The 25,856-nt window shown below is 39.5% G+C and overlaps 2 protein-coding genes across 2 annotated transcripts in view; both read left to right on the forward strand.

Moving 5' to 3' along the window:
- Positions 1-3,442, forward strand: part of LOC136886267 (phenoloxidase 2) — a 124,729-nt gene extending 121,287 nt beyond the window's left edge. Inside the window, exon 13 of the mRNA XM_067159002.2 lies at positions 3,082-3,442. Coding sequence (XP_067015103.2) covers positions 3,082-3,300 — 219 coding nt within the window. The 3' untranslated portion in view covers positions 3,301-3,442. The remainder of the gene's footprint in view (positions 1-3,081) is intronic.
- Positions 3,443-19,355: 15,913 nt separating this feature from the next.
- LOC136886512 (phenoloxidase 1) overlaps positions 19,356-25,856 on the forward strand; it is an 80,344-nt gene continuing 73,843 nt past the window's right edge. Inside the window, exons 1-2 of the mRNA XM_067159328.2 lie at positions 19,356-19,475; positions 25,137-25,332. Coding sequence (XP_067015429.2) covers positions 19,356-19,475; positions 25,137-25,332 — 316 coding nt within the window. The remainder of the gene's footprint in view (positions 19,476-25,136; positions 25,333-25,856) is intronic.

The raw sequence follows: 25,856 nt of genomic DNA on the forward strand, positions 1-25,856 counted from the left end.
TTTTCCTCTCAATATGTGGCCCATCCAGTTCACTTTTCTCTTTTGTTTTTTAAAATCAGGCTTAGGAAAGTTCTTTGTTTTCTTGATTATTTTTTTTCCAGTACTGTACTGTTCTTCACTTTATCCACCCATTTAATATAATTTTCTCTATTATCCTCCAAACCAACAACTTGAATGTTTCAATTCTGTCTTTCTCTCTCTCTCTCTCTTCATCGTCCAGGTTTCACAACTGTACAGAAATACACTCCACATGAAACATTTAGCCATTATTTTTCTTCACTCCACCTCCATTTTGTTGCATAACAAGCATTTCTTTTTCTTGAAAGCTTGTTTTGACATTGCTATTCTTGTTTTCTTTCTTACTCATCCAGTTGTCAGTTAGCATACGCCCTGCATATGTATGCTGTTCCATTTGATCTCCTGTTGATTTACCTTTATATACTCTCATCACTTTAGTTTTGTTTGTGTTTATTTTTATTCCACACTCTTGCATTCCTTTTCCTATTTTAGATAGTGTTCTTTGAAGGAATATGGTTTCTTCTCCAGCAGCAAATCTGATACAGGTGATCTGGCCTCCTATGCTTGCTCATTCCTTCTCCTGTACTTCTAAAGTCTTTCCTACCAGGTCTTCAATATACAGGGTGAACCCGAACTCAACCAACAGAGTTTCGAACGTTGTTCAGGTATACCTTCTGAGTTCTTGTCGTCGGCTGCTGCTCGTTTCCGAGAATACGCATTACTCCTGCATTTGTTCTTAAAGTCTGTTGGCGCTGTGGAGATGTCCCTTATGACTGATCAAGGCAATCTTCACATGAAACATGCGGCCACACAGGTTACATCTAAAGATGGGTGGAGGACGTAGTTGGATTTGACGTAGTTTCCGCTTTTCATGGGTTTCAATTTCTTGTCTGGGACATGCCTGCGCAAACGTGAGACACCTTCTGCAGTAGCTATGTGCCAAAGAACACTGTTTTGTGCAGTTGTTGCTCAGGTGTTAGCATTGCTGTTGGTGCTATTCATCGTCTTCTTAAGCTGGTCTATATAATGTTTCAAAGGAGGACCTTGAGGCCATTTGCCATGATCAGTCTCACCATAAAGTTGTTTAGGCTGTCTGCTATCATTCAGGCGCTGGATGTGACCAACCCATCCAAGCCAATGAGTGATGATGAAGGCTTCTGTGCTCTTCATATGCACCTTGTCAAGAACTGCCACATTGCTCTTATGTAGTCATCTCATTTCATGTTCATGATGGATCGAAGTTTCTGCTGATGGAAGAGTTCCAGTTTCTTTATGTCAGGACAATAAAGTGTCCAGGTTTCACATCCGTATAGTAATGTTGTTGTGAGTATATTGGTATACAGTAAAGGGCCCACGGTCTCCAGGGTAATAATATAATTATGATTTATTCAGTTTGTTACCTCAATTATCCTTGTTTCTGTGAAAATACCTTCACAGCGGTGAAGTAATATGAGGGTGTTTTAAGGTAGTTTAGATAGTTTATTGCTTCCACCATCAAGTACAGGAAATGTACACTAGGTATTGTCAGCATTAATAAAAATAATCTATAGACAATATCTGAGCAATAATGCCTGAGTCATTATATAACTACTAATGCAATTAGCTACCTATATTAGGTCAGTTTTTGAAATACCACATTCTAGATACTCTTCTACACTATAAAATGCCTTTTTCCTTAAAAATTGTGACAGCACCCTGTTAAATGCACTTTTGACTGATGTTCGAATTGGTAGTGGAAGCTTGTTGTACAACTTAAGCTGTTGATAAGAGTGGCTGTTTGTACTTTTACTAAGCCTGGAGTGTGGAGTATCCAGATCATTCTTGCATCATGTGCCATGCATGTAAACTGTAGATCTTTCTTTAAATTTGAAAAGATTCTCTTTTACATGCATAATATTTGTAAGAATGTATAAACAGGGAACTGTCATAATTTTTAGGCTCACTAAGGAAGTTTTATAGGAGTCTCTAAATTCTAATCCAGCAATTAGACGGACTGCCTTTTTCTGCCAAATAGATACATTATATGATGTAGGACAATTTCCCCATAACCTTATCCCATACAGTATATGAGGGTGAAAGAAAGCATGATAGGATGCAAGTAGCATATCCCGACTGATGCAGATTTTCAGTTTCCACAACAGATACCACACCCTGGCTAATCTCTTACGGAGTTCTGATGTATGTGTTTCCCAGGTAGGTCTTGTATCTATATGTAGGCCTAATAATTTAACAGAATTATGGCAGTCATTATTTACAGTGTGATCCAAGATAAATAGGATATTTTCTGTTCTAGTAACATTAATAGTTAATTTATTGTGATGAAACCAGTTTTCAGCAATTTTAACAAATGTGTTGACTTAGTTTCATAGTGTTGTGATATCAACATTACTATTTAGGAAAGTTGTTTCATTAGCATATAGAACTGATGTGCAGGGAACGTTACATGCTAGGTCATTGATATAGACCAAAACAGGAAAGGTCCCAAAACAGACCCTTGTGGGACACCTGCTTTAACAGTTCCCATATCAGATTTTTTATCACTTATTACCACCATCTGTTTCCTTTGATGAAGATAGGATAGGAAACAACTCTGTGTTGTTGGCTTCCAGCATGTTAAAGAGCTTGTGAGGGACAAAATTCTGACACCCCAGTATTTGTCAAGAACTAGCATTTAGGATGGATGTAAAACAAATAACATTATTAGTGCAATACAGATACAAAGTTAATTGGAGCAACAAACCAAATGAAATGCTATTACAGTATTCTGGAATGAGCCACCAGTGACCAGGGTCACTTACACCGATATACTCAGAAGGTACCACTGAACAATATCCGAAAGTTTGTAGGTTCAGTTCGGGTTCACCCTGTATGTTGTGAATAGAGCTGGCAAAGCAGCAGTCTTGTATTACTCCTCTTCCAATTTCAAACCATTCTGTCATACCATTTCTTAACTTCATGGTTTATTTCTGCTTCATGTACATTGTTCTGATAAAATAATGTGGGCTGTAATATCTACACCAGTGAGACAAATAGAGGACATTTCTGCGTAATTTGTGGTTACAGGTGGAGCAGCGGCCGACGACTAATGCATGTCAGGATGGTCACAGCTATTGTGGAATTCGCGGCCAATTGTATCCTGATCGACGACCCATGGGCTTCCCATTTGATCGCATCCCACCTAATAATGGCATGAAGCTGGAGGATTTCTTACTGTCCAACATGCATGCTGTTAATGTGTCTATACATTTCACAGGCAAGAAAGTGGTTTCCAGACGAAAGTGATTTCCATTTGCTCTACAGTAACAGAGGAAATATTCTTTGAAATGATATAAATACACCAATTCTAAACAGATATCATTCATATGTATTGTCACATATGTAAGAAAAGGAATTATGAAATAAAGACAAGGTCAAGTCCTCCTTTTACCTGCTTTGTGCCAAAAGTGCCAAAATCAATTTTTCTAAAAGTGCAGAATGCTGGTTAAAATTTCATAATTACTTCTTTTAAAGTTAGTCAATTAATTTTCCTTTTGGCAGCCTGGCTTTCAATCCTCTCCTTTAGTGTTCCAAAAATCCTAATACTGTACAATATAAGTAAAAAAATATACATTTTCTTGGAACCTTTTCCCCTGAAGATTATTTTCCTGTTTGTAACTCCAAAAAATGACATTAAACAGAATATTTCAGAACTACACTGGTAGAGAACAGTTAATAATTTACAGAAATGAGATATGTCACTTTTATGTGTGCAAGCCTGAAGTTACTTCTTGAATTGCCCTTGAGAAGTTGATATATAATAATGGTGTGTGGCCTCTGTAGAGGTCTGCTGCAGGTCTTTCGAGTTCACACTTGATAGACAAATTGCATATTTATGAGAATGGGCCCTACGTATCATGAATTCTAATGCTGAAGGTGGCACACGCATATACCCACCTCCCAAACCATCAGAATTAATCAATGAAGGTTAAAATCTCAGATTTGGCCGTGAAACAAACCCGGAACCTTTTGAACCAATCATTTAACCATTAAGCCGGACTTGTGTCCTAGTCCTAAGATAATGCAGCTCTTATCGGGCATGCCTCCAATGAAGGTGAGCTGCATGAATTCATTTTAACCACATACTAGCCCTCCTCCCCTTCTTAAATGTTTGGCAGTACCGGGAATCACACCCAGGCTCCTGAGGACAGTAGCTAATAATGCTGTTACGCTATGATGGCACACAAGAAGTTGATGAAGGAATCAAAGATGAACGGGAAGTAAATAAACACAATAGGCTAAGCAGATGACGCCAAGATACTAACAGATAATTCCTTCTGAACATCAGTGGAGAAAACAAGGAATTTGCCCTCGAAATAAATTTAGAACACAACATTCATAGTAATCAGCAAGCAGAAAATTGCCACCATTGTTACAATTGTGGACAGAAATACTATTAAAATCAGGAAAGGGTATTCATGTACAATAATTGTGTGGAAACAGAATCCTGCAGGGAAGTCGTTCGAAGAGTCATAACACAATTTTTAGGTAATACGCCCTCCATAGAGAGATACCTTGCAGAAACAAACAAATTGAGAGGAACAATAAGAAGTGATGGGTAAAAGAGATGTACTTAATGAGGAGAAAGTAAACAATTGAATACAGAATAATGGGACCTATTTTTTTAGGGCACACATAATTCACAAAGATTTGCAGATGATATTGTGGTCTGGGGAACAAACAGTAAGGGAGTACAAGAACAACTTGTGCAATGAACAAGAAGATTGAAAAATATGGTATGAAAATCAGTATAGTTGGTCCGTTATTGGACATTATAAATTTTCCAGTTAACTCATTCCTGGTTGCCAGCGTTTCGCCCCAGTGTGCTAAGTTGGGCTCATCAGTTGGTAAATAGCACACCTACCAAGACTCATGGCTAGTGTATACCGTGGAGGATTTTTTTTTTTTACCCCCAAGTTTTCCTTCCCCACCCTGAAGGAGTGGGGCAGGCCACCTAGAGGGTTACGCCCTCTCTCTGGCCAAGAGATGTGAGCGGGTCAAGGAGATGTGATGGAGAAGGAAGGTGGGTAGACAAAGTGACTAATGATGGGACGTGTGTATGCGATGGGAGAAGATTAGAAGGGAGTGCCAGGGGGAAGATGCATGATGAGCAGGTGGAGGGTAGCGGTAATATTATTAAGAGATGTGGTGAGAAGGCGGATGATATCTAATGTTAGAACGGGTAGGAGGAAGTGACTAGATTGGGGAGAGGGTGGACAAAGGGGTTGAGGGAGTGGAACAGGAGGAGGACCAGGCCGGGGGCGACGATGTGTGTTGTTGTGGGGTTGGTGGAGGGTGGGAAGCGAGAAGGCTCCACTCTGTATCGATGTCCATGGATGCGGGCGCCAGTGCTAATGAGGTGGCGGACGTCATCTGGAGTGGGAAGATATGTGGGGCTGTTGACGTTGCGAATCCGGAATGCCCGTCGAGCTGTAACGCCTTCTGCTTGGAGTGCCTGTATGATGTCCCCTTCAGAGATATCCGGTGCTATCCAACAGAGAACACAACTAGACATGGCGTAGGAGGATGGTGGCAGCTGCTGGGGCGAAGATGGTGTGGCGGCGGCTGCTGGGACGTTGTCTTGTGTAGGTGGCAGTGGCGGAGCGGTGGCATTCAAAGTCAGTGAGGTAGTAGGGAGTTGTTAGGGTGCAGTAGTCGAGGAAATTGGGAGGGAAGATGACATGATGGGCGAAGGGTGAAGGTCGTGACAGTAGTAACTGGAGGTTGGGAAGGGCTGTAGGCGGACGTTGTAGTGGTCGTGGTGGTGTTAGGGGTAGAGAAGGAAGGTGATGATTGCTGATGCGATGTCCGTGGGTGAGACACGTTGGCGAAGGGAACAAGAGAGGCGTTTGTGGATATCTGGGCTAGGATGTAGGAAGGAGTTGGTACCACTGCATAGGTTCTATGGTTAATAGTCGCACCGGAGGCTTGCAGTCATCGCAGGTCGTCCCCGTTGCCTAGATATACTAGAATCTGCGATGATGGTGTGGAAGTTACACCATCCAACAGTCTGTAGAGATTGTGAACTGGAATGCCAGATGTGTGGAGGTCGATGAAAATGTCGTCTTCAGAAAGGTCCAGATCAACATCGGGGATGAGACAGGGAGGCCGAGCAAAAATGTATGGAGTCGCTGTGGAGTTAATAGTCCGTGTTTGAGAGCGTTGTGTCATTCAGAGATGATGATGTGTGTGACTGTGGAGGCCACTGCATAAGCTACTTGAAGCCACCAGCAGTGCCAATGCACTATGAGAGACTTTGTCTCATTTTCAGGTTCCGTATGGGAATCAACATCTTTATCATCTGATGATCAGGCTGGCAGCAAGTTCCATATCAGTGTTGGAGGCCAGAGAAGACATTGTAAGTCCTCTATAGAGGTTCTGTAATAATGTAAAGGACACTCAAATGCAATTTGGTCAATTGTCCGTTCCTCTTCTCTGAAATCACATTGTGGTGAAGTTCTTCCATCCCTATTTCAACAGGTTAGCTCCTGTCCTAACTCTGTTAACATTTTCCACTGTCATCTCGCTAGAATTCTGAACCCTTAGCCCTCCATTTCTTTCTGAATACTCCTGCCTCTCCAGCTCCATTTTAAAATCTGCTTATAGAGGGTTAAGTGACTGCACAAACATACGGGCAGCATATTTATAACATTCAAATAAAACAAATACAAAATAAATATAATACAAGTATAATATAATACTCAGATATAATGTCAGCATTTTTACTCTGAAATTATCTTAGTTAAATTTTCAGTGGTAAATGTGTTTTGTGTGGAACTTCTCAAAACACTCACTAGGATGTAATCCACGCTTACTTATACATGCATTACTGAAAAATGTTGTCTCACATCATCATCCCTTCACTTCTTGTTCACTGAAAACTGAAGTCTTTACTTCTCCTCTGTGGATGTCAATAAATGAAGTGTGAATAATCATTTAGACCATTTAGGGGTATAACCTTCTGAATGTTTACAATGGCATACTGGCTAGTTTCACAGGCACCTTTCTGAGAAGTATAGGAAGTGAAAGGGGGCAACAGATAAAATATCTAGAATATCAGGTAAGCAATGAATGTGATCTTCTTTTGGATGGAGGTGGTATGTGACTAAAGCCTGAATTACATCTACCGAGAGACCGGGCGAGTTGGCCGTGTGCGTAGAGGCGCGCGGCTGAGAGCTTCCATCCAGGAGATAGTAGGTTCGAATCCCACTATCGGCAGCCCTGAAGATGGTTTTCCGTGGTTTCCCATTTTCACACCAGGCAAATGCTGGGGCTGTACCTTAATTAAGGCCACGGCCGCTTCCTTCCAACTCCTAGGCCTTTCCTATCCCATCGTCGCCATAAGACCTATCTGTGTCGGTGCGACGTAAAGCCCCTAGCAAAAAAAAAAAAATCTACCGAGTAGTGGGCCGAGACAGCGTATTCAGCCAAGTGCTCGGCTAATGTGATACGTAAAGTCAGTACACGGCCTAGTAGCGTGCGAGTGATCAGGGCAAGACAGTGGATAGAAACATGCCCCAACTGCCTGGCCAAATAAGTAACCCAACCACCCACCCACTCACCTTGGCGCTTCACTCGGCCAGCGCAGTCAATCAAGTCAATTGTGTAGGTGTGTTCTTGTGTTGTCTGTTCGATTTCTTCTATAATCTCATAAAATATCTAGATTTTTTGTGATTTTTGTTTCAAATTCCCGTAACAGGTTGCACTTCTTCCTTTATGATCTCTTCTTAACAGCCATGGTCTTGTCCATAATCATTTTCTATTATTGCAAATTTCATCTTTGATTTCCTTTATTATGGCAGGTATGATCAAGTTGCTATAGTGTTTAAAAACTCTTAATTTTTTCATTTTCCTCCTTTGCAGAACCATATCACCATACCCTTTAACACTAGAACCGCGACTGGGTCATTTGTGATCCAGCTGTTGGTTCTTTCTTCTCTATTTTCTGCAAAAAAAAAAAAACTACTATTTGTTGCAAGTGTACAGCCAAGGAATATTATGTATGGTTAACATGTGTTGTGTGAAGTACCATTCCTATAAAGAAACTATATGCAGCATAATGTTCATCATGTGTACTGATGTCAGATGATTGATCTCTAAAAATTGAAGAGATGAAAGCATTTCTTGCTATACTTTACATTTATGGTGCCATAGGAGCAAGGGCTTAGAACTGGACTAGGTCAATGAAGTCGGGCAATCATATTGTCTACATGTCCCTTATTTGGATGCTTAACTCATTGAGGACTGTGGACGGCATAAGACGTTTAAGCTTGCTCCTATGCTGCAGGCCATGGACGGAGTAAGACGTTTAATGTTCCGCGCGAAGCAATGCTGTTTATATTCGTCATCTATGCATTATTGCACCTTAGTCAGCGTTACTGGTTGTAGCAGGAATTTGGTTGACCTTTTTGAGATAACCCTCGCGTTGAGTGGGCTCATGTTTATCTTAGCTGTTTTAGCGGGAATATCTCAGCACTTCCTCGCGTGTCAAGACGTTACTTGAGATTCCAATGCAGTGCCGAGTGTAGTATAAGGGCTTATAAAACAAAGTTTCTTACGGAAGATTAATTATTAGATATTGTTGATAATGATTATTCTGATGATGAACTTATTCCTGAAATAGACTCAGATAGTGAAAGTGAGTGAGGAGGAAATTCCAATTCCCGAATCCGATAGGCCTATAGAGAAAAGTGAAGTGCCTGATACATATCATCCTAGTCATTGTCCACCCGTTCCACCATTTACAGAGAATTCAGGTATAAACATTCAAATAGAAAATAAGCAGGATATTTTGAGTTACATGAGTATTTTAATGAATGACGAATTTTATCAGTATGTGTGTGAGCAGACCAATCTATACGCGAGACAAGTGATAAGTGCGCTGCCCTGGCCTTTCACAAAGAATTCGATCATGCAGTAGTTGAAACCGATTAGTCCAAAATCGTGATATAAAAATGTACTGGACCGAAGACCCTGGTTTTCATACTCTGATATTTTCTAAAACAATGTTCCGAATACGCTTCCTTCATATTCTTTCATTTCTTCACTTCGGTGAAAGTAATCATTATGCCGAAAATACAGATAGGCTGTATAAATTTAGACGTATTTTGAAACCTGTGTTACCAGATTCACACCCTAAATATTTACTACAGGTAAGCACAAAGTATCTTTTTTCAAAGATTTATAGTTTAGGAGTAATTGTAAATTGTATTAAGTGATGCACGTCAAGAGGGCCGGGCATGAAAATGGCCGGTCCAGGCATTCAAGTGTCCTGCTCAGAATCAGGTACTGAACGTGTTAATACTCTACATCGGAATATACTAGGTGTATTAAATTTCAAATAAAACATCCAGTGCACGAATTGGTATATTCTTTAGTTACCACGTCCCCATCCGTTCATTATTAATAACATAAAGGAGAGGTGCGTCATAAGTGACCCAGCCGCAGTTCTAGGGGGTATGCAGATTGCCGCGGTTCTAATGTTAAATATTTTAGTGCACTGACTCGTTGACTCTCTTCCTCATGTGATCACATCTACTCATCAGTAAGTTACTCGGCGAGTAACAAAGCGAGTGACTCGGACCAGTACTCGGTAGGTGTAATTCCAGCTTTAGGGTGGAAAGCCCGAGAGTGTTCGTTGGTCAGATGCACCCTGTATTCAATGTTCTCCCTAGAAATTTTTGTCAGCTGGGTGGCAGGAATGAGTAGCCGGGCGGGGATTACTACGTAAAAAATGAATATGCTAATATTTCAATTTATTCCCCTTAATATCAGACAGGTAAACAATAACTGCAAAATATAACTCTTTTAGTGTTATTATCTCGTACAAGACATAACAGAGTATTTTGAACTTTTAGTGTTCTACTGCTCCGGTTTCTTTTTTGTTTTTTGTTTTTTTACATCACACCGACACAGATAGGTCTTACAGCGACAATGAGATAGGAAGGGGCTAGGAGTGGGAAGGAAGTGGCCGTGGCCTTAATTAAGGTACAGCCCCAGTATTTGCCTGGTGTGGAAATGGGAAACCACGGAAAACCATCTTCAAGGCTGCCGGGAGTGGGGTTCGACTATTGCTCGTTCATAATCATGTAACACCAGGGCTTACCACTCGGTTGCTGTGGAGTGTCATACGGGTTTGTGACGTCACGCAGAATCGAATGCTCGCATGTGATTCCACGTCAATCCAGACACTGCTCGAACACTACTCTATGTGACAGTCAAGCTAAACATTTTTTTTTTTTTTGCTAGTTGTTTTACGTCGCACCGACACAGATAGATCTTACGGCGACGATGGGACAGGAAAGGGCTAGGAGTGGGAAGGAAGCGGCCGTGGCCTTAATTAAGGTACAGCCCCAGCATTTGCCTGGTGTGAAAATGGGAAACCACGGAAAACCATTTTCAGGGCTGCCGACAGTGGGGTTCGAACCTACTATCTCCCGAATACTGGATACTGGCCGCACTTAAGCGACTGCAGCTATCGAGCTCGGTAGCTAAACATTTAACCTCTGATGTAACTGAAGCAATTATGCTGATAATAATAAAGACTTATCATGTAAATAAACAGTTTTACAGTATGTACAATTTAATTTGTAGCACCCAGTGATTCAAAAATGTATGAATATTATGTAATTAGCAATTATCTAGGTTATGTTAGTTGGGCGGCCTGTAAAAATGGCAGGGTGGTGCGCCCGTCAAAAAGGTCTTAGGGAGAACACTGTGTATTGATACACATTGTTTGGTTCAGCCAGATGTCTACGAGCACTGTTAAGCCAGGTTGAGCCACAGTATTCAGATGGTATTTCTCAGGTACCAGGAACTGTAATCAACCCAATTACTTTTATTTTGTACTTTTCCCATCACTGTATATCATATGACTTGACAATGACAATATTTACAATGGGAAGAGGACACAACAGAAAGGGAAGATATTAGGTACTAATAAATATTTTAGTCCTCATTCTTCAGTTTACATTCAAGATGACTAATCCTAATTACTGTACTCTGAAAATGCAATGAGGAATGATGACCATAACCATAACTTCCTGTTGTGACAGGAAAACTTTTCCATAAACCACAGAGACAAACCACTGTATATAAGTGATACCAGACAGCATGAAACCACAGATAACAAGGTCCCAGAATATCCTCAGCAGGTAAGCTTAAAGTTCATAAGATAGAAAAATATTTTGTATGGTTCTGATTGTCGAGGAGGGCAACAAGAAGTTTCCCTTACATTGTTTATACCGCTGTGGGTGGGGGTGGTAGAATAACATCCACAGTATCCCCTGCCTGTTGTAAGAGGTGACTAAAAGGGGCCCCAGACGCTCTCAAATTCAGAGTGTTGATTGGCGACCATGGGGCCCTTAGCTGAGTCCTGGCATTGCTTCCACTTACTTCTGCCAGGCTCCTCACTTTCATCTATCCTGTTTGACTTCCCTTGGTCAACTCTTGTTCTTTTCCGCCATCGACGGTATTAGGTTCCCGAGGCCTAGGGAGTCTTTAATTTTCACGCCTTTCGTGCCCCTTGTCTTTCTTTGGTTGATACCTTCATTTTTCAAAGTGTTGCATCCCTTCCATTTTTTTCTCTCTGATTAGTGTTATATAGAGGATGGTTGCCTAGTTGTACTTCCTCTTAAAACAATAATCACCACCACCACCACTTACAGTGTTTATTAGTTGATAACCGGTGTGCACTACTATGCCTCAATAAATAAAATTTGTTTTTTTTAATTAATTCTAGTTTATGTTATTTTTATTAACATTTTCTTCATTATTTTTGTTGTATTTTATTTATTTTTTCTTATTACATTTACTGGTAATTTCACTTACAAAAGAAAGAAATAATTAATCTAAATATGCTATATTTTCTAGAATCCTATGTCTATTCATTTTTTTAACTATTTCTTTTTGCTTACATAAATGACTATTTATTTGCATGATGTTCATGGCAACATAAGTCCCAATTGATTTTCTTTTTGGTGGCATTTGTATAACTTTTCTCAAAATTCTAAAAAAGAAAATGAAAGGACTCAATTTTTTCATATAAAAAAATAGAATAGCATGATAAGAATTCTAATTCTATCATTGAAAATAAAATTTATAATACTGAAGGAAAGAGCAAATACAACTGTAATGAAAATGTATGCCAATATTTACTTGAACACAGGACACCTTTATTCATGTTGTTTACAACAAGAGGCAACAAGCTGCCTAGTTAAACGAACATCCTAGCAAGAAAGATACTTCATAAAACATAGTGGAATATTCAAATGTTTATACAGCATTTCTTACTGAACTATCATGACACAGGGTAAGTTGCTGTCGCCTAGCGACAATCTGTCCATCAAGGTTGATCCAATCTTGGTGCGGCTTTGTAATTAAATGAATTACATAAAGTTACAATAACAAGCTACCTAGCGAATGGTGTTCAAACCACTTCCTAAACCCTCTCAGGACTAATAAGAACAAACTGTGAAATTTTCAGCAAAATCGGTCCAGTAGTTTTTGAGTCTATTGGGGATAAACAATCAAACAAACATAGTTTCACTTTTATATATAGAATTATGATTGTGGCAGTTTAAAGAAAATCCCCCTCCCTTTCACTGAACAGCTAATAAATTGTACTCTGACTTAGTATAGTCTGATCAAATACATAATATTTCAGCCATTTTGCTTATAAGAATATTACCGCGGCAGAGACAGGCAAGGCAGTTCAGGAGTTTGTTCATTGTTAGCAGCAACAGTCGGTTTTATTCACTAACTCTACTTGTTATACCCGGTGTTGACAGTACAATTACTTAGCACATGCATGTTTACATTTCTGTTAAGCGAGCAAGTGGCCTTGCGATCTCGGTCAGTAGTTATCAGCTTGCATTTGGAAGATAGTGGGTTCGAACCCCACTGCCGGCAGCCCTGAGGATAGTTTTCCATGATTTCCCATTTTCACACTGGGCAAATGCTGGGGCTGTACCTTAATTAAGGCCACAGTCACTTCCTTTCCACTCCTAGCCCTTTCCAACCCCATCGTCACCATAAGACTTATCTGTGTTGGTGTGACGTAAAGCAACTTGCAAGAAAAATGAAAAGAATTCTGTTGACCCGTGATGTTGTTGCTGAGATTATGAGATGTGTACATAGACAGCCTTCCCTTGTCAGCAGCTTTTCATCGCATTCTAATTTCCTGGCTCTGTCCGGGCCTGTGAAGTTACATCTTTTTTACATTTGATTTTTTCTTTCTGGTATAAAAGCAAAGTGTATGTCCAACTCTTGTCCCATTTCTCTGCGCTGTCAGGTATGAAGCGAGATGAATCTTCATAGCGAGTTTTTACGATCGGATACCCTTCCTGACGTCAACCTCATCAGAGGAGTTAATGAGAGGAAATGAATGACATGATATGTGACAGTAGGGACAGGGTGAAAACCAGTGCCGCCACATACCCTTCTCCTATTGAATAGCACCAACAAATCTGTTCAATCGCTAATATAACAATTTATTGCTCAAGTATCATCCTGTTCAGTATAGCAAGAGATTTACAATGTCAGTTTATCTTTTCATTATTTAATAACACTCTGTCAACATACCTAGAATTTCTTCTCTCTTCCAACAAATTAATTTGACCCTTTTAACTTACAGGCAATTCCAACACTGTAATATCTGTTGCCATCTGAAGTTCCCTATTGGCAGCTAAATTTTATAAGAGACACTTATTAGAGACTGTTTTCTCCCATAAGCCGACATTCAGTTATTCAAAACATCAAGAAATATTACTCAAGATGAGGGAATCACTAGTGCGAACATAAATAATTTTAACAATTACAACTTTTAAGATCATGAATGCATCCAAAACAAGAACTATGCATTAGATATAGACTGTATATTCTTCTCTTCTTAATTCTCAATCCTAAGATTGGTTGGCAGCAATTCGTCTTCTCCACTCTTCTCTGTAATCCGCTAAACTCTTCATTTCCACATATGAGCCTGTTCCTACGTCATCTCTGATCTGTCTTGAATATTGCAGTCTAGGTCTTCCTCTTCCTCTTTTACCTTGAATCTTTCCTTCTATGACATTAACTATGAATCCATTGTGCCTATAGAGATGGCCAATTAACTGGTCTCTTCTTTTTCTTATTGTTGCTAAAAAGGATCTTTTTTTCACTTATTCGTCGAAGAACTTCTTCATTGGTGAGTTTTTCTGTCCATTCTGTATATTATTAATTCATTTTAAGTGTTTTTAATCATTATTATGTTCAATATATTTCTACTGAAGATGGCCCAATCAGGGTTGAAATATATATAGAAGTAAATTTGAAGCATAGATCACTTACTGTATTGAACAGAGGGATGCTTGAGCAATAAAGTGTTATATTAGCAATTTTAGCTGTCAATACGGAAATCATGAGATTCATATCTTGTGGATCTGTTCAAGGCTTAGCGACTCCATCCGACAGGCGAATCAAGAATCAAATAGTGTCACATGCCCTCACTCCATATGAACACTGTGGAGAGGTTTCGGAATTGAGTGCAGGCTGTTTGCACGCAATCTAGTGATTAGAAACTGTCTACTTCTCCTACCCTGCCAGCCAACATTCTGATGGTGGAATTATTTTTGACGAACAGTATTCGAGCCGGCTAACTGCGGTGTCAAAGCACATCAGCTTGATGCCTTGGCGATCGTGGCCACCAGGTGGGCTTAAAAGAAGATCAAGTCTCAGGTTAATAAAGCACAGTCAGAAAGACAGTTTGATAATAATAATAATAATAATAATAATAATAATAATAATAATAATAATAATAATAATAATAATAATAATAATCGTACAGCCTCAGCTACCGTGTGCAGACGTTTCAATTTTATGCCATCTGGCTGTCTGCTCGTTAATTTCAACATTCAGTTTTACTGTGGGCCTCCTAGATGGCAGACCGAGCAAACCAAAACTCTCTTGGGCACCTATGGCTGAGATTTAATGAATTTTGTCGGGTAAACACCAAATGTGTCACCAGAGATCTTTTACATGCCGACATCATACGGCATGGAGTGTCAAATAGACTTTTTACTGCCCTTCACAAATTGCACTACCACTGCCAGGTTTGAATCCACTATCTTTGGATCCGGAGGCGCAGCTAGACAGTTTGATATGTATAGATTTCAACATAAACAGGAGTTGCCTTAAACCAATTTGCAATTATCTTTTCATAGTTATCCCATGTTTAATATTAAAACTTTTACAGTCAATCGTCTCATTTTGGATTTTCAGAGTAAAGTGATAAAGCCTGCAGGTCTTAATTGTTAAGGAAAAAATAATGCACTTACTATTACCCAAGGCACTGTTATTTGTCCAGCGCTTGTCCCGTTTCTCTACGGAATCGAGTATGAGATGAGATGAATCTGTCGTGGCGGGTTTTTATGACTGGATCCCTTCCTGATGTCAACCTCATCAGAGGAGTTAATGAGATGAAATGAATGACATGATATGTGACAGTAGGGAGAGGGTGAAAACCAGTGCTGGCACATAGCCTACTCCTGTCAAATAGCACCAAGAGGTCTGCTCCAGGGTTAACGTCCCCATCCGACAGACAAATCATCATCAACACCTGCCGATCAACATTCTGATGGTGAAATTTTTTCGACCAACGGGACTTGAACTGGCTAACCATGGTGTCAGACCGTTTTAGACTTCAGCGCCTTAACGATCATGGCCACCACCAAGATATTATCAAGGTGGGTTTTTTCCTCTACTTGTTTAACGTTATACTAACACATCAAAGGTTTTTCAGTGATGGAAAGATGGGAAAGGGCTGGGATTGGGAAAGTAGTGGCTGCGACTTTAATTAAGGTACAGCCCCAGCATTTGCCTGGTTAATAATAATTTCATGTGGCTATTTCTAGCCAAGTGCAGCCCTTGTAAAGCAGACCCTCCGATGAGGGTGGGCGGCATCTGCCATACGTAGGTAACTGCGTGTTATTGTAGTGGAGGATAGAGTTATGTCTGGTTGTGATTTGCAGGGATGTTGGGGACAGTACAAACACCCATCCCCCAGGCCAATGGAATTAACCAATGAAGGTTAAAATCTCCGACACAGCCGGGAGTCAAACTCGGGACCCTCTGAACCGAAGGCCAGTACGCTGACCATTCAGCCAACGAGTCGGACATTTAGCAGTGGAGGAACGATATACCTTTTGGAAAGAATGTTAAGAGGAAATCTGTCATATAAGCGATAACTTCCATTAGCATCCACCTGCAATCTTATCTTATGTTTACTATCAGACCAAGCTGGAGTGCCCTCCGGCAAGTATTAGCAAAAAGCGGAATTGCATTCACGAATTCAGCGCACACAACAGCATAAATATTTGATAGTTTCAAGTTCTGGCATTTCTTTTTTGTTGTGCAGCATAATCGTATGGCCTCAGCTACCATCTGCAGACATTTTAATATGACGTCATCTGGCTGTCTGCTCATCAGTTTTAATGTTTCGTTTTATGCTAGGCCTGTTAGATAACAAAGTAAGCAGAATCTCTCTTGGGCATCTATGGCTGAGTTTTGATGAATTTTCTCGGGTAAACACCAAATGTGTTACCAGAGATATTTTATATGCCAACATCATATGACATGGAGTGGCGCATGGAATTTTTGTTACCCTTAAAAAATTCGACTACCTCTGCCGGGTTTGGATCTGGCGGCAAACACTCTACCACTGATCTACAGAGGCAGCTGTCTCTTAGAAAGATTAGCCTTGGTAACTTTACCCAAGAGTTCTTAGTGGTATGAAGCATTACCAGTTTGTCATTTAGGTAGAAAACGACACCTACAACACTTTTAGCACCTGAATAGCTGATCAAGACAACTTTGAAAAATGGGTTTTCACTTTCACTGCCCAACCTTCATGAAAGAACTTAACCCTTTACTGCATGAATTATTTTTCATTTTTGTTTGGTAAAGAAAATTTCAAGCTTTAATGTTCAACTTACGTTCAGTGTTTTAGATCTACCAGCAATTCTTAACCGGGGCTAGTAGCTTAACACTCATATGTGATGGGGGTTGCCATTATGGTGTATATAAATGATTTTTCACAATATTATGGTGATCTACTTCAAGAACTGCAACTGGCAGGGGTACCGGCTCGACGGGCATTTCACATTTTTAACAACGACGGCCCGACATATATGATTCACCTCCAACTTTCTTCCGCTGAGGATGTCCATCATCTCATTGCCACCGGAGCTCGTTTTCATAGGCGGACATATCGAGTGGAGCCGTCCCGCTCCCCACCTCGCACCGACAACCCCCCTCTTCGTAACCCTTCTCCTCGCTCTTTCTCTACCCCGCCACCCACCCCACCGCCGCCACACAATGTCAACCTACCCGTTCCACAACCACCTTTCATCTTACCCCCTCTCAAGATCCTGGACCTCCTTCGTCTCTACGCTACTTCCGTTACAAATATGACCACCACCCTCTACTACCTTCTCTTACAATACTATCCTACTCCGTACTCCAACTTCCTTCCGCACCCCCCTCTTGTACCATCTCATTCGATGTAATATGTTTTTGTAAATCTATGTAGAGCTTTTCGGCATGCGCACCCGAGATACATGAATATCAATAAACGTCCTGTTTCCTCTCCTCTGGGTACTTGTACGGGTTGGCTTGTGCAGGGTGCTTTGCGGGTCTTTCCTGGGGCCCGGCTTGCTGTGATGGTACCCCTGCGTCACATTCATTAATTTATTGTCTCCCTTTTTGGTATGTACAATACATACCTTCTATAGTTACTTTTCTATACACCTTTTCTCCTTCTATGACTGAAGAGCTCCATTGTTGAGCTGATGGCCCGCTTCCCCCTTCTGGGGAAGAATTGAAATAACCGACTTTACGTTACATTACAATATTACGGAAAGCTGTAACATTCAAAGACTGAGCATTACTACCTACTGGTCATGGCTACGTAGGTTGGTAAAGTCTTTGAGGTTGAGCCAGAGGTACAGGGTATAAAAGTAAGGTATGATCAAACTTTCAGGATGCATTCCTCACACGTAGAAGAAGAAAACATTTTATATTTTTTATTTCCATGTTAGAACTCATGAGCTAACCATTAAATTTGTGAAAAAGTGAGTGAGATGCTGGCATCTACTGTTAATGATATAAACTACATTTAATGAAGTGAGCTACCATCAGGGAATTACCTATAAAGAAATACAAGGCTTCAATTTTCTATGAGTATATAAATCATCTTGACAAAATTGCAAAATCGGGCTAGCTGACTCTGCGCTCAGATGGCCTTCACTTAAACCGCAGTGGTACGTGTAAGTTAGGAAATTTGTTTGGAAGGGTAATAGGGAGATACATTCAGGGAAACGGGGCAGTCTAGGGAGCAGTGATAAGGGTATAGAGATCTGGAAGTCAAGTAGGGATGACATAAAAATGTTAGTGTTGAACTGTAGAAGTATTGTAAAGAAAGAAATAGAATTAAGTCATTTAATAGATATATACTTACCAGATATTGTAATAGAAGTTGAATCATGGCTGAGAAATGATATAATGGATGCAGAAATTTTTTCACAGAACTGGAGTGTGTATCGTAGAGATAGGACAGGAATGGTGGGAGGGGGAGTATTCATTCTGGTGAAAGAAGAATTTGCAAGCTACGAAAAAGTTAAAGATGAGAAACATGAAATTCTAGGTGTAAGGCTGATTTCTAAAGATTATAGGAAACTTGATGTCTTTGGAGTGTACAGACCGGCAAAGGGTAACGCTGACACGGATTCAGAATTATTTTATAAGATAATCAGCTATGTGGGAAACGACATGGAAAGGAATGTGTTTCGTCCAAGATGGCAGTTCATTAATGTGTGTATATAATTTGTAAATAAAAGAGTGTACACAACTGATAGTATCTTGTGTGTGTGTCTTTGTGAATATGATACTACCCGTTGTCTCCCATACTCTTTTAGTCGTTCTCTCCATGTCCATCCTTACCATATGTCCAGCAAATCTTGCTCTTTTGAGTCTTGTATCTTCTGAGATCGTCCTCATGTTTCGGTACAGTTCGTCCCTTGATCTTCATTCTCATCTTTCACCTCCTCTTTTTGGTCCCAGTATCTTTCTCAGAATTTTTCTCTCTTCTTTCTCCAGTTGCTCTTCCTCGTGTCATCATCTCGGCCACGTACAGTACCGCATACACACTGTTAACTTCATTATATTTGTAAGTTCTTGCTTTTTATTTACATTAAGTTGGACTTTCTATATTCCATGCTACATGATAAATTACTTTCTGTCATTCCAGAATCAATAGCTGATTCATCACCATGGCTGAACCCTTCCCTGCCAAAGAGAGCTTGCTGTACCTCTTTTATCGGCCGACAGAGCCCATCACTTTCCCTAAGGGAGACAAGCAAGTAATCTTTAATGTGCCAACAGAATACCTGGTAAGTTTATTGACCTATTAACTGGGGAGTTCTCTTAGATTCTATCTGCTACCTTTCTTTTATTTTTTTATTTTATAAAATGCTATTTGTTCGGGGTGTCGACCTAGAAAGATCTTTTCCCCTACTTGCACCATATGTGAGGAACCTGCATGTATTTTGTAAATGGCAGAAGTGTAAAGTGTGGAATGTGAGGAAAGGGACGTTAAGGACAACACAAACACCCAGTCCCCAGGCTAGGGATATTAATTATTTACAATTAAAAATCCCTGACCTGGCCAGGAATCGAACCTGGGGCGCCGAGGGACAGGCAGATGCGTTGCCCCCTACACCGCAGGGCCGGACTAGCTGCTGCCTCAGTCTGAAACAGGGTCTTGTGATTTCTCAAGATTTCTCAAGACTAGCACAAGCACTGTTTCTCGCGAGAAATTTCAAGAGATCTCGAGAGTGTTGTCCCTGCATTGTGTAGCAAACAGCTGTCATAGGTGTACAGGTAAATGGAGCTGAATGTTGTTTGTGTAGAGTTTGCGAATAGTCAACAATGGGCCTTCTCTATTCCGTAAATACGTGTCAACAAGCAACTAGGCAGTTCATTTCTACTGAGGTCTATTACTGATACAGTATAACATAATTATAAAAGATATGCATTCTGGCACTGTATGCAGCGGTAAGTACACGAATCAGTAGGCTACATACAAAAACTGATTGCTTACTGTAGGTATACGTCATTATCACTCATATTTTATCAGACCCCACATGACCAGTGCTTGCGTTTACCAACATTAAAGTGACGAAGGAAATAATTCCTTACAATGTTATAGAATATTTGCACCATAATTAGGTACTTTGGTATATGACAGTAAAATGTGTAATTGTGTCTGATTGTACGATACAATTTTCAGACGATGTCCGAAATGCAACGTAAGCCATGGGATTATTTTGAAGAGATGCCACATAGTACAGCTCACTGTGTTGTTTGTTAAAAAGAAGTAAAATACGTCAGTAGAAATACTTCGGGGATGATCCAACACTTGAAAACACATAATATAGAAACTCTCGACAACAATTCTGAGGTATCCACGTAGGTGTACATCTATCTACAGTTATTAATAAATTATACAGGGTTATTCAGCTAAGATGTCCACCTCAAATAATTTGTGAACAGATTAAGGTACTGACATAGTGTTTTCACTTTCGTTAATGGTATTAAGGGGCTGATAGTTCAACATGTAGTATTTTTCCAGGCTTTTGACAAAATTTATTGGCACATACGTTTCCATATGAGAACGTTATTTCTCGCAACAACTGATGATATATTGTCAAGTTTACGCTCGTTACTGGGACGTCTCACAGATCACGGCACAGGAGAATCGGTCTCGAGATCTGTGACGTCAGTCTCGAGAGTCTCGAGCGAGAGCATTGCACATCACTACTGCTGCTATGGTCTAGGGGCTAACATAGTAATTTCCTGGATCTGAAGCCAAGTTAAAAGTGGTTTGCGCCATCCTTGATAAACATAACTGGATAGGGAAGTAGGTAGAAATTCAACTCTCTGTCATTCTAGAAGTGGGTTTCTGTTCTTATCCACTCCAGACAAATACCAGAATGGTACCAGATTAATAGACCATGTACATGTCCTGCCAAATCCCAATCCCAGTTAACAAAAACATATTAACAAGGAAACCCTTTCATCTTTAAGTCTCCGGCCTGATTGAGATTTAGTATGACGACTTCAGTAGGAATGTTTTATTCAGCCATATCAAAATTAGATGCGCAATCGTATATTTAGCACCTGTTTTGGGGTGCCAATGTTTGCTCATTTGAGTACCACATAGAGAGGAGTGAGCGGCGGGAAGCAGGTAGAGGCAGCGTGACCAGCCTACATGCTTGTCATGCTCTCACTCTCTCTCTCTCTCTCTCTCTCTCTCTCTCTCTCTCTATCTTGCGTACACATGACTTCCCTATCCTCAGCAATTGCTGCCACTGCACGCAGCGAATGGGACTGCGCAGTCCTGCGTACAAATATAAGTCCTCAAATAAATAAATAAATAAATAAATAAATAAATAAATAAATAAATAAATAAATAAATAAATAAATAAATAAATTCATTAATTAACATATGGTCTTCCCCTTGTTTTTAAAAAACAAATATGCACAGAAAACTTAATGTATATTGATGCAAGCGTAATGGACTAGTGTAACTTGGAAACAATTCTCTAACCCATGTAATAAGTAATACCCATGGGGAAATAATGGAAATATCAAGCTCAATTATTATTATTATTATTATTATTATTATTATTATTATTATTATTATTATTATTAATGTAGTTATGTCCGGACTTTATTTGGTATAAATCGTGGTCGTATTATTTGTGTGTTGTATGTGAGGTTATGTTACAACACGTTTGTTTGTATGCATATTAATAAGAGCTTATTTGATGTAAGAACATGTAATTAATAATATACCTATGGAATAATTTATTATTACCTGTATATATGGTGTATAAATCCAATGCAATATTGTACAACACACAGTAATAGTCCAGAACAACATATCTTTAGAACTAGAGAGTTACAGACAATTCCATTCATTGTTGATGATTGTTGCTTGCTTGTTGTTTAAAGGGGCCTAACATCTAAGGTCACCTGCCCTCCATTCATTGTAAATAGGTTATTGGAGACTCTCAGAATTATGAGAAAACATGTTGTGTCATATTCTTCTAGAAGCCTGGCCAGGCAGTGTATATAAAGATTCAGTTTTGAGGGTTGAGTGGAGTTGTTAACGAGAGTTGGTAGTGAAAGTCGTGAACTCATGTTGTGATTCCGTAGACTTGCTAATGGAACAGTCTTCTTCTTCTTCTTCTCCTTCCTCTTCTTCGTGGTAGTATTTTGTTCAAGATGGCAGTTTATTAGTGCCTGTGTGTAGAATATGTGTATATAATTTGTAAATAAAATAGTGTACACAATTGACAACATTTCGTATGTGCGTCTTTGTGGTAACAACAATGTCTTAAAAGCACGGTCAGCCTCTGCTTTGTTTATTGCAGTTTCCTGCCGGTTTTCTTCAGCAGATACTGCCATTAGGCTATGAGCAACGTTCTAGCCATTAGTAGCAGGATGCGGACATTCATTGTTCTCAGTTAAAAACAATCATAAGCATAATTATTCACAGATACATTGTAAATAACATAACATTTATAGAATAACTTATTACTCATTGCAGTTAAACACATCCATTCACATCACATGGTGATGAAGATGGAGTATTTCCTCAAATACTGCAAAGTATTCTCGTTCACCTCATGGAGTGGCAGCGTTTGCCGAGGCTGAGAAAGTAGTGTCTGTGTACAAGAAAGAAAGAGGAGAATGTGGCAGATGAACTGGTCAGCATGGCCACACCACCTTTATCTGCTTCACTCACTCCAGTTTCTGTAGTGCTCAAATAAACAAATTTTGACACACGAAAACAGATACTAAATATAACACTTGGCATCTAAGTCTGATATGGCTGAATAAAGCATTCCTACTGAAGTTGTCGTACCAAATCTCAATCAGATCAGAGACTTCAGAGATTTCACACATATCAAGTTGACAATCCAGCCTTGTTTTAGGATACAACAGTTTTTAGATTTTGGTCGACAGCATAAAAGCAGTATAATTTATCCCAGACAGGACTTTCGGCAGTAACCACTGTCAACTTTATCACAACAAAATCAAACCCTCCCTTGCATATTAGGTCAGTGCATGCACAATGAAACTCTGATTCTTAACCCCTTGAAAGATTCTGGTATGGTTGTCTGTAGAGAAGTTCAGAGCAGTGCTTGTCCAATAGACATCACTGCCCTCGATAAAAACTGAAAATCAGGTATTTAATTGATCCAACTATCAGTTTTGAGACATGCAACACAGCCAGTAGAAGTAGACAAAGAGAAAAGGAATAGATACAACCTACGTTTCCCACACTGTGTTAATAAATATCACCTCAAGTTGTGGGACTTAAATGGTTAGAAATCCCCTTAAATGGGAACTAATTTCTGCCCTGGGTACATTTCCCCCCACTTTGTGATATTTAAATATTTCCTGAAAAAATGTGTACACAATTGTTTATTTATTTATTTATTTATTTATTTATTTATTTATTTATTTATTTATTTATTTATTTATTTATTTATTTTTAATAAAATGCTATTTATTTGGGGTGTCGACCTAGAAAGGTCTTTTGCCCCTACTTTGCACCATATGTTATGAACCTGCGTGTATTTGGAAATTTCAGAAGTGTAAAGTGCTGAATGTGAGGAAAGAAACACTAAGGATGATACAAACACCCAGTCTCCAGGCCAGGGAAATTCATCATTTACAATTTAAAACCCCTGACCCGACCGGAAATCGAACCTGGGGCCTCCAGGTCACAAGTGGACGCATTGCCCCCTGCAGCGGGGGACCAGGCACACAATTAGTTTAATGTAATATGATAGTAAATTTTTTTTTTCTACGAGTTGCTTTACGTCGCACCGACACAGATAGGTTTTATGGTGACTATGGGACAGGAAAGGGCTAGGAGTGGGAAGGAAGCAGTCATGGTGGAAACAAGGTCATCTAAATGACACTATGTAGATTGCTAAAACTATATTTATTGTATTTATCCCTGTAAAAGCAAACCTAGGTCTTGGGCCACCATTCGCAACGAACAGAGGTGGTTGTCACATTCTGAACGTCTTCCTCGTCGTTTGTTCATCTGGAACCACTTCACTTTTACTTTTAGGATCACTTTCACTTTTCTATTCCTCATTATATCCACTCATCATCACTTGCTAAAGAAAATGCCTCATCATCACCCTCCGCTTCTAGAACTGTCAAAATACCAGTACAATCAAGTTGATCTACTTTACGTTTGGAAGCCATGCTCTTCGACATAAATGGCTGTGTGGGAGCATCGTGCAAGGCACCAAAGCAAATTCATTTTAGGAGGCTGGGACAGCTGTACAATACAATACGCAGTATAATATCACAGAAAATATATCAACTAATATGATAGACTACATATCGTGACCCCCAAGAGAAATAAACAAAACATTTTGCGATTGACAGCTATCATAGAAGCCTAGATTGAAAACGTCTAAAGATGTAAGGAGTAGATGTCACCTCAAGTTCTGGGACTTACTTATTAGGAACAGAGGCACAATTATGTCTCTTTTTATTCCCGCAGTGGACTCGGAATCATTACCTTGACAGTACACTTATATTGATACGCTGTTTATAGTTGTGCAATTCTTAATCATACACTCCACCTTTACAATACATATTGCCTGTCTTCAATAAGACAAAATAAAGAGGATTCCTCGTGTTGACACACAACACCTCGGAATCTGCAGGCCTTAGGGCTGAGCAGCAGATGCTTGGTAGGCCATGGCCCCTCGGGACTGTTGCGCCATGGGGTTTGGTTTGGAATTACATTCCTTTTATTCAGAACTGTTCTTGACTGTTAAATTATAGAATAAAAATAGCTTTCTGAATCCCTGTGGTGATTTGTAATTTTAGGTAAATAAATAAAAGTCATATTTAATTGTACATTTGTTCATTCTATTTTGATTATTTGAATCTAAGTGTTGAGAAATTAAATATTTAGGTATTTAACAGATGTATATTACTATTCTTTACAGAGTGCCCGTCACAGTAAACTTGCAGAAGAGCTCGAGAATCGATTTGGTGGAGAATCTCGGGTTACAATTCCTATTAAACTGATAGAGCTGAAAGATAGTCTGAGCATACCCATGCAACTTTCTCAAGATGACCAGTTCTCACCACATGTACCATACCACCGAGAATTAGCCAGTCATCTCATTCAAGTCTTCCTCAGTAAGTAGCTAGATTTATATAAAAATAGCTTCAGTGTTAACCCATGACTATTAAAGATAATGTACAAGTAATCATCCCTTGTAACATTACCCTTTGTCTACCTGGCACCCAGCATTTAATTAATTAATAAATAAATTAATTAAGTAATTAATTAATTTTGTCTGTACATTGCTCAGAATTTAAAAAGAATGGTATTTCTGTATCGGTCGTGTCCACAGTAACAAGAAAATGCATTTTTTTATTTTCTGTTATCTCTGTCTGTCTATCTGTCTGCATGTACATGCATCACGAGAAAAATGGCAGAAGAGAATTGAATGAAAATTGCTAAGTAAATAATGTTATTCATGCTAAGTGAAATGGTCGGTGCAACATAAAGCCACTATCAAAAAAAACAAAAAAAAAACAAAAAAAAAAAAATGTCTATGTTATTTGTGGACCTATCGATGAATACTACATAACTAAAGTTACATAGAATTAAATTTCTGCTCATTTATGTCTTATATATTTTTACCATACCAGGTACG

The sequence above is a fragment of the Anabrus simplex genome, chromosome X (genome assembly GCF_040414725.1).
Source record: "Anabrus simplex isolate iqAnaSimp1 chromosome X, ASM4041472v1, whole genome shotgun sequence".
In the NCBI taxonomy this organism is placed as follows: Eukaryota; Metazoa; Arthropoda; class Insecta; order Orthoptera; family Tettigoniidae; genus Anabrus; species Anabrus simplex.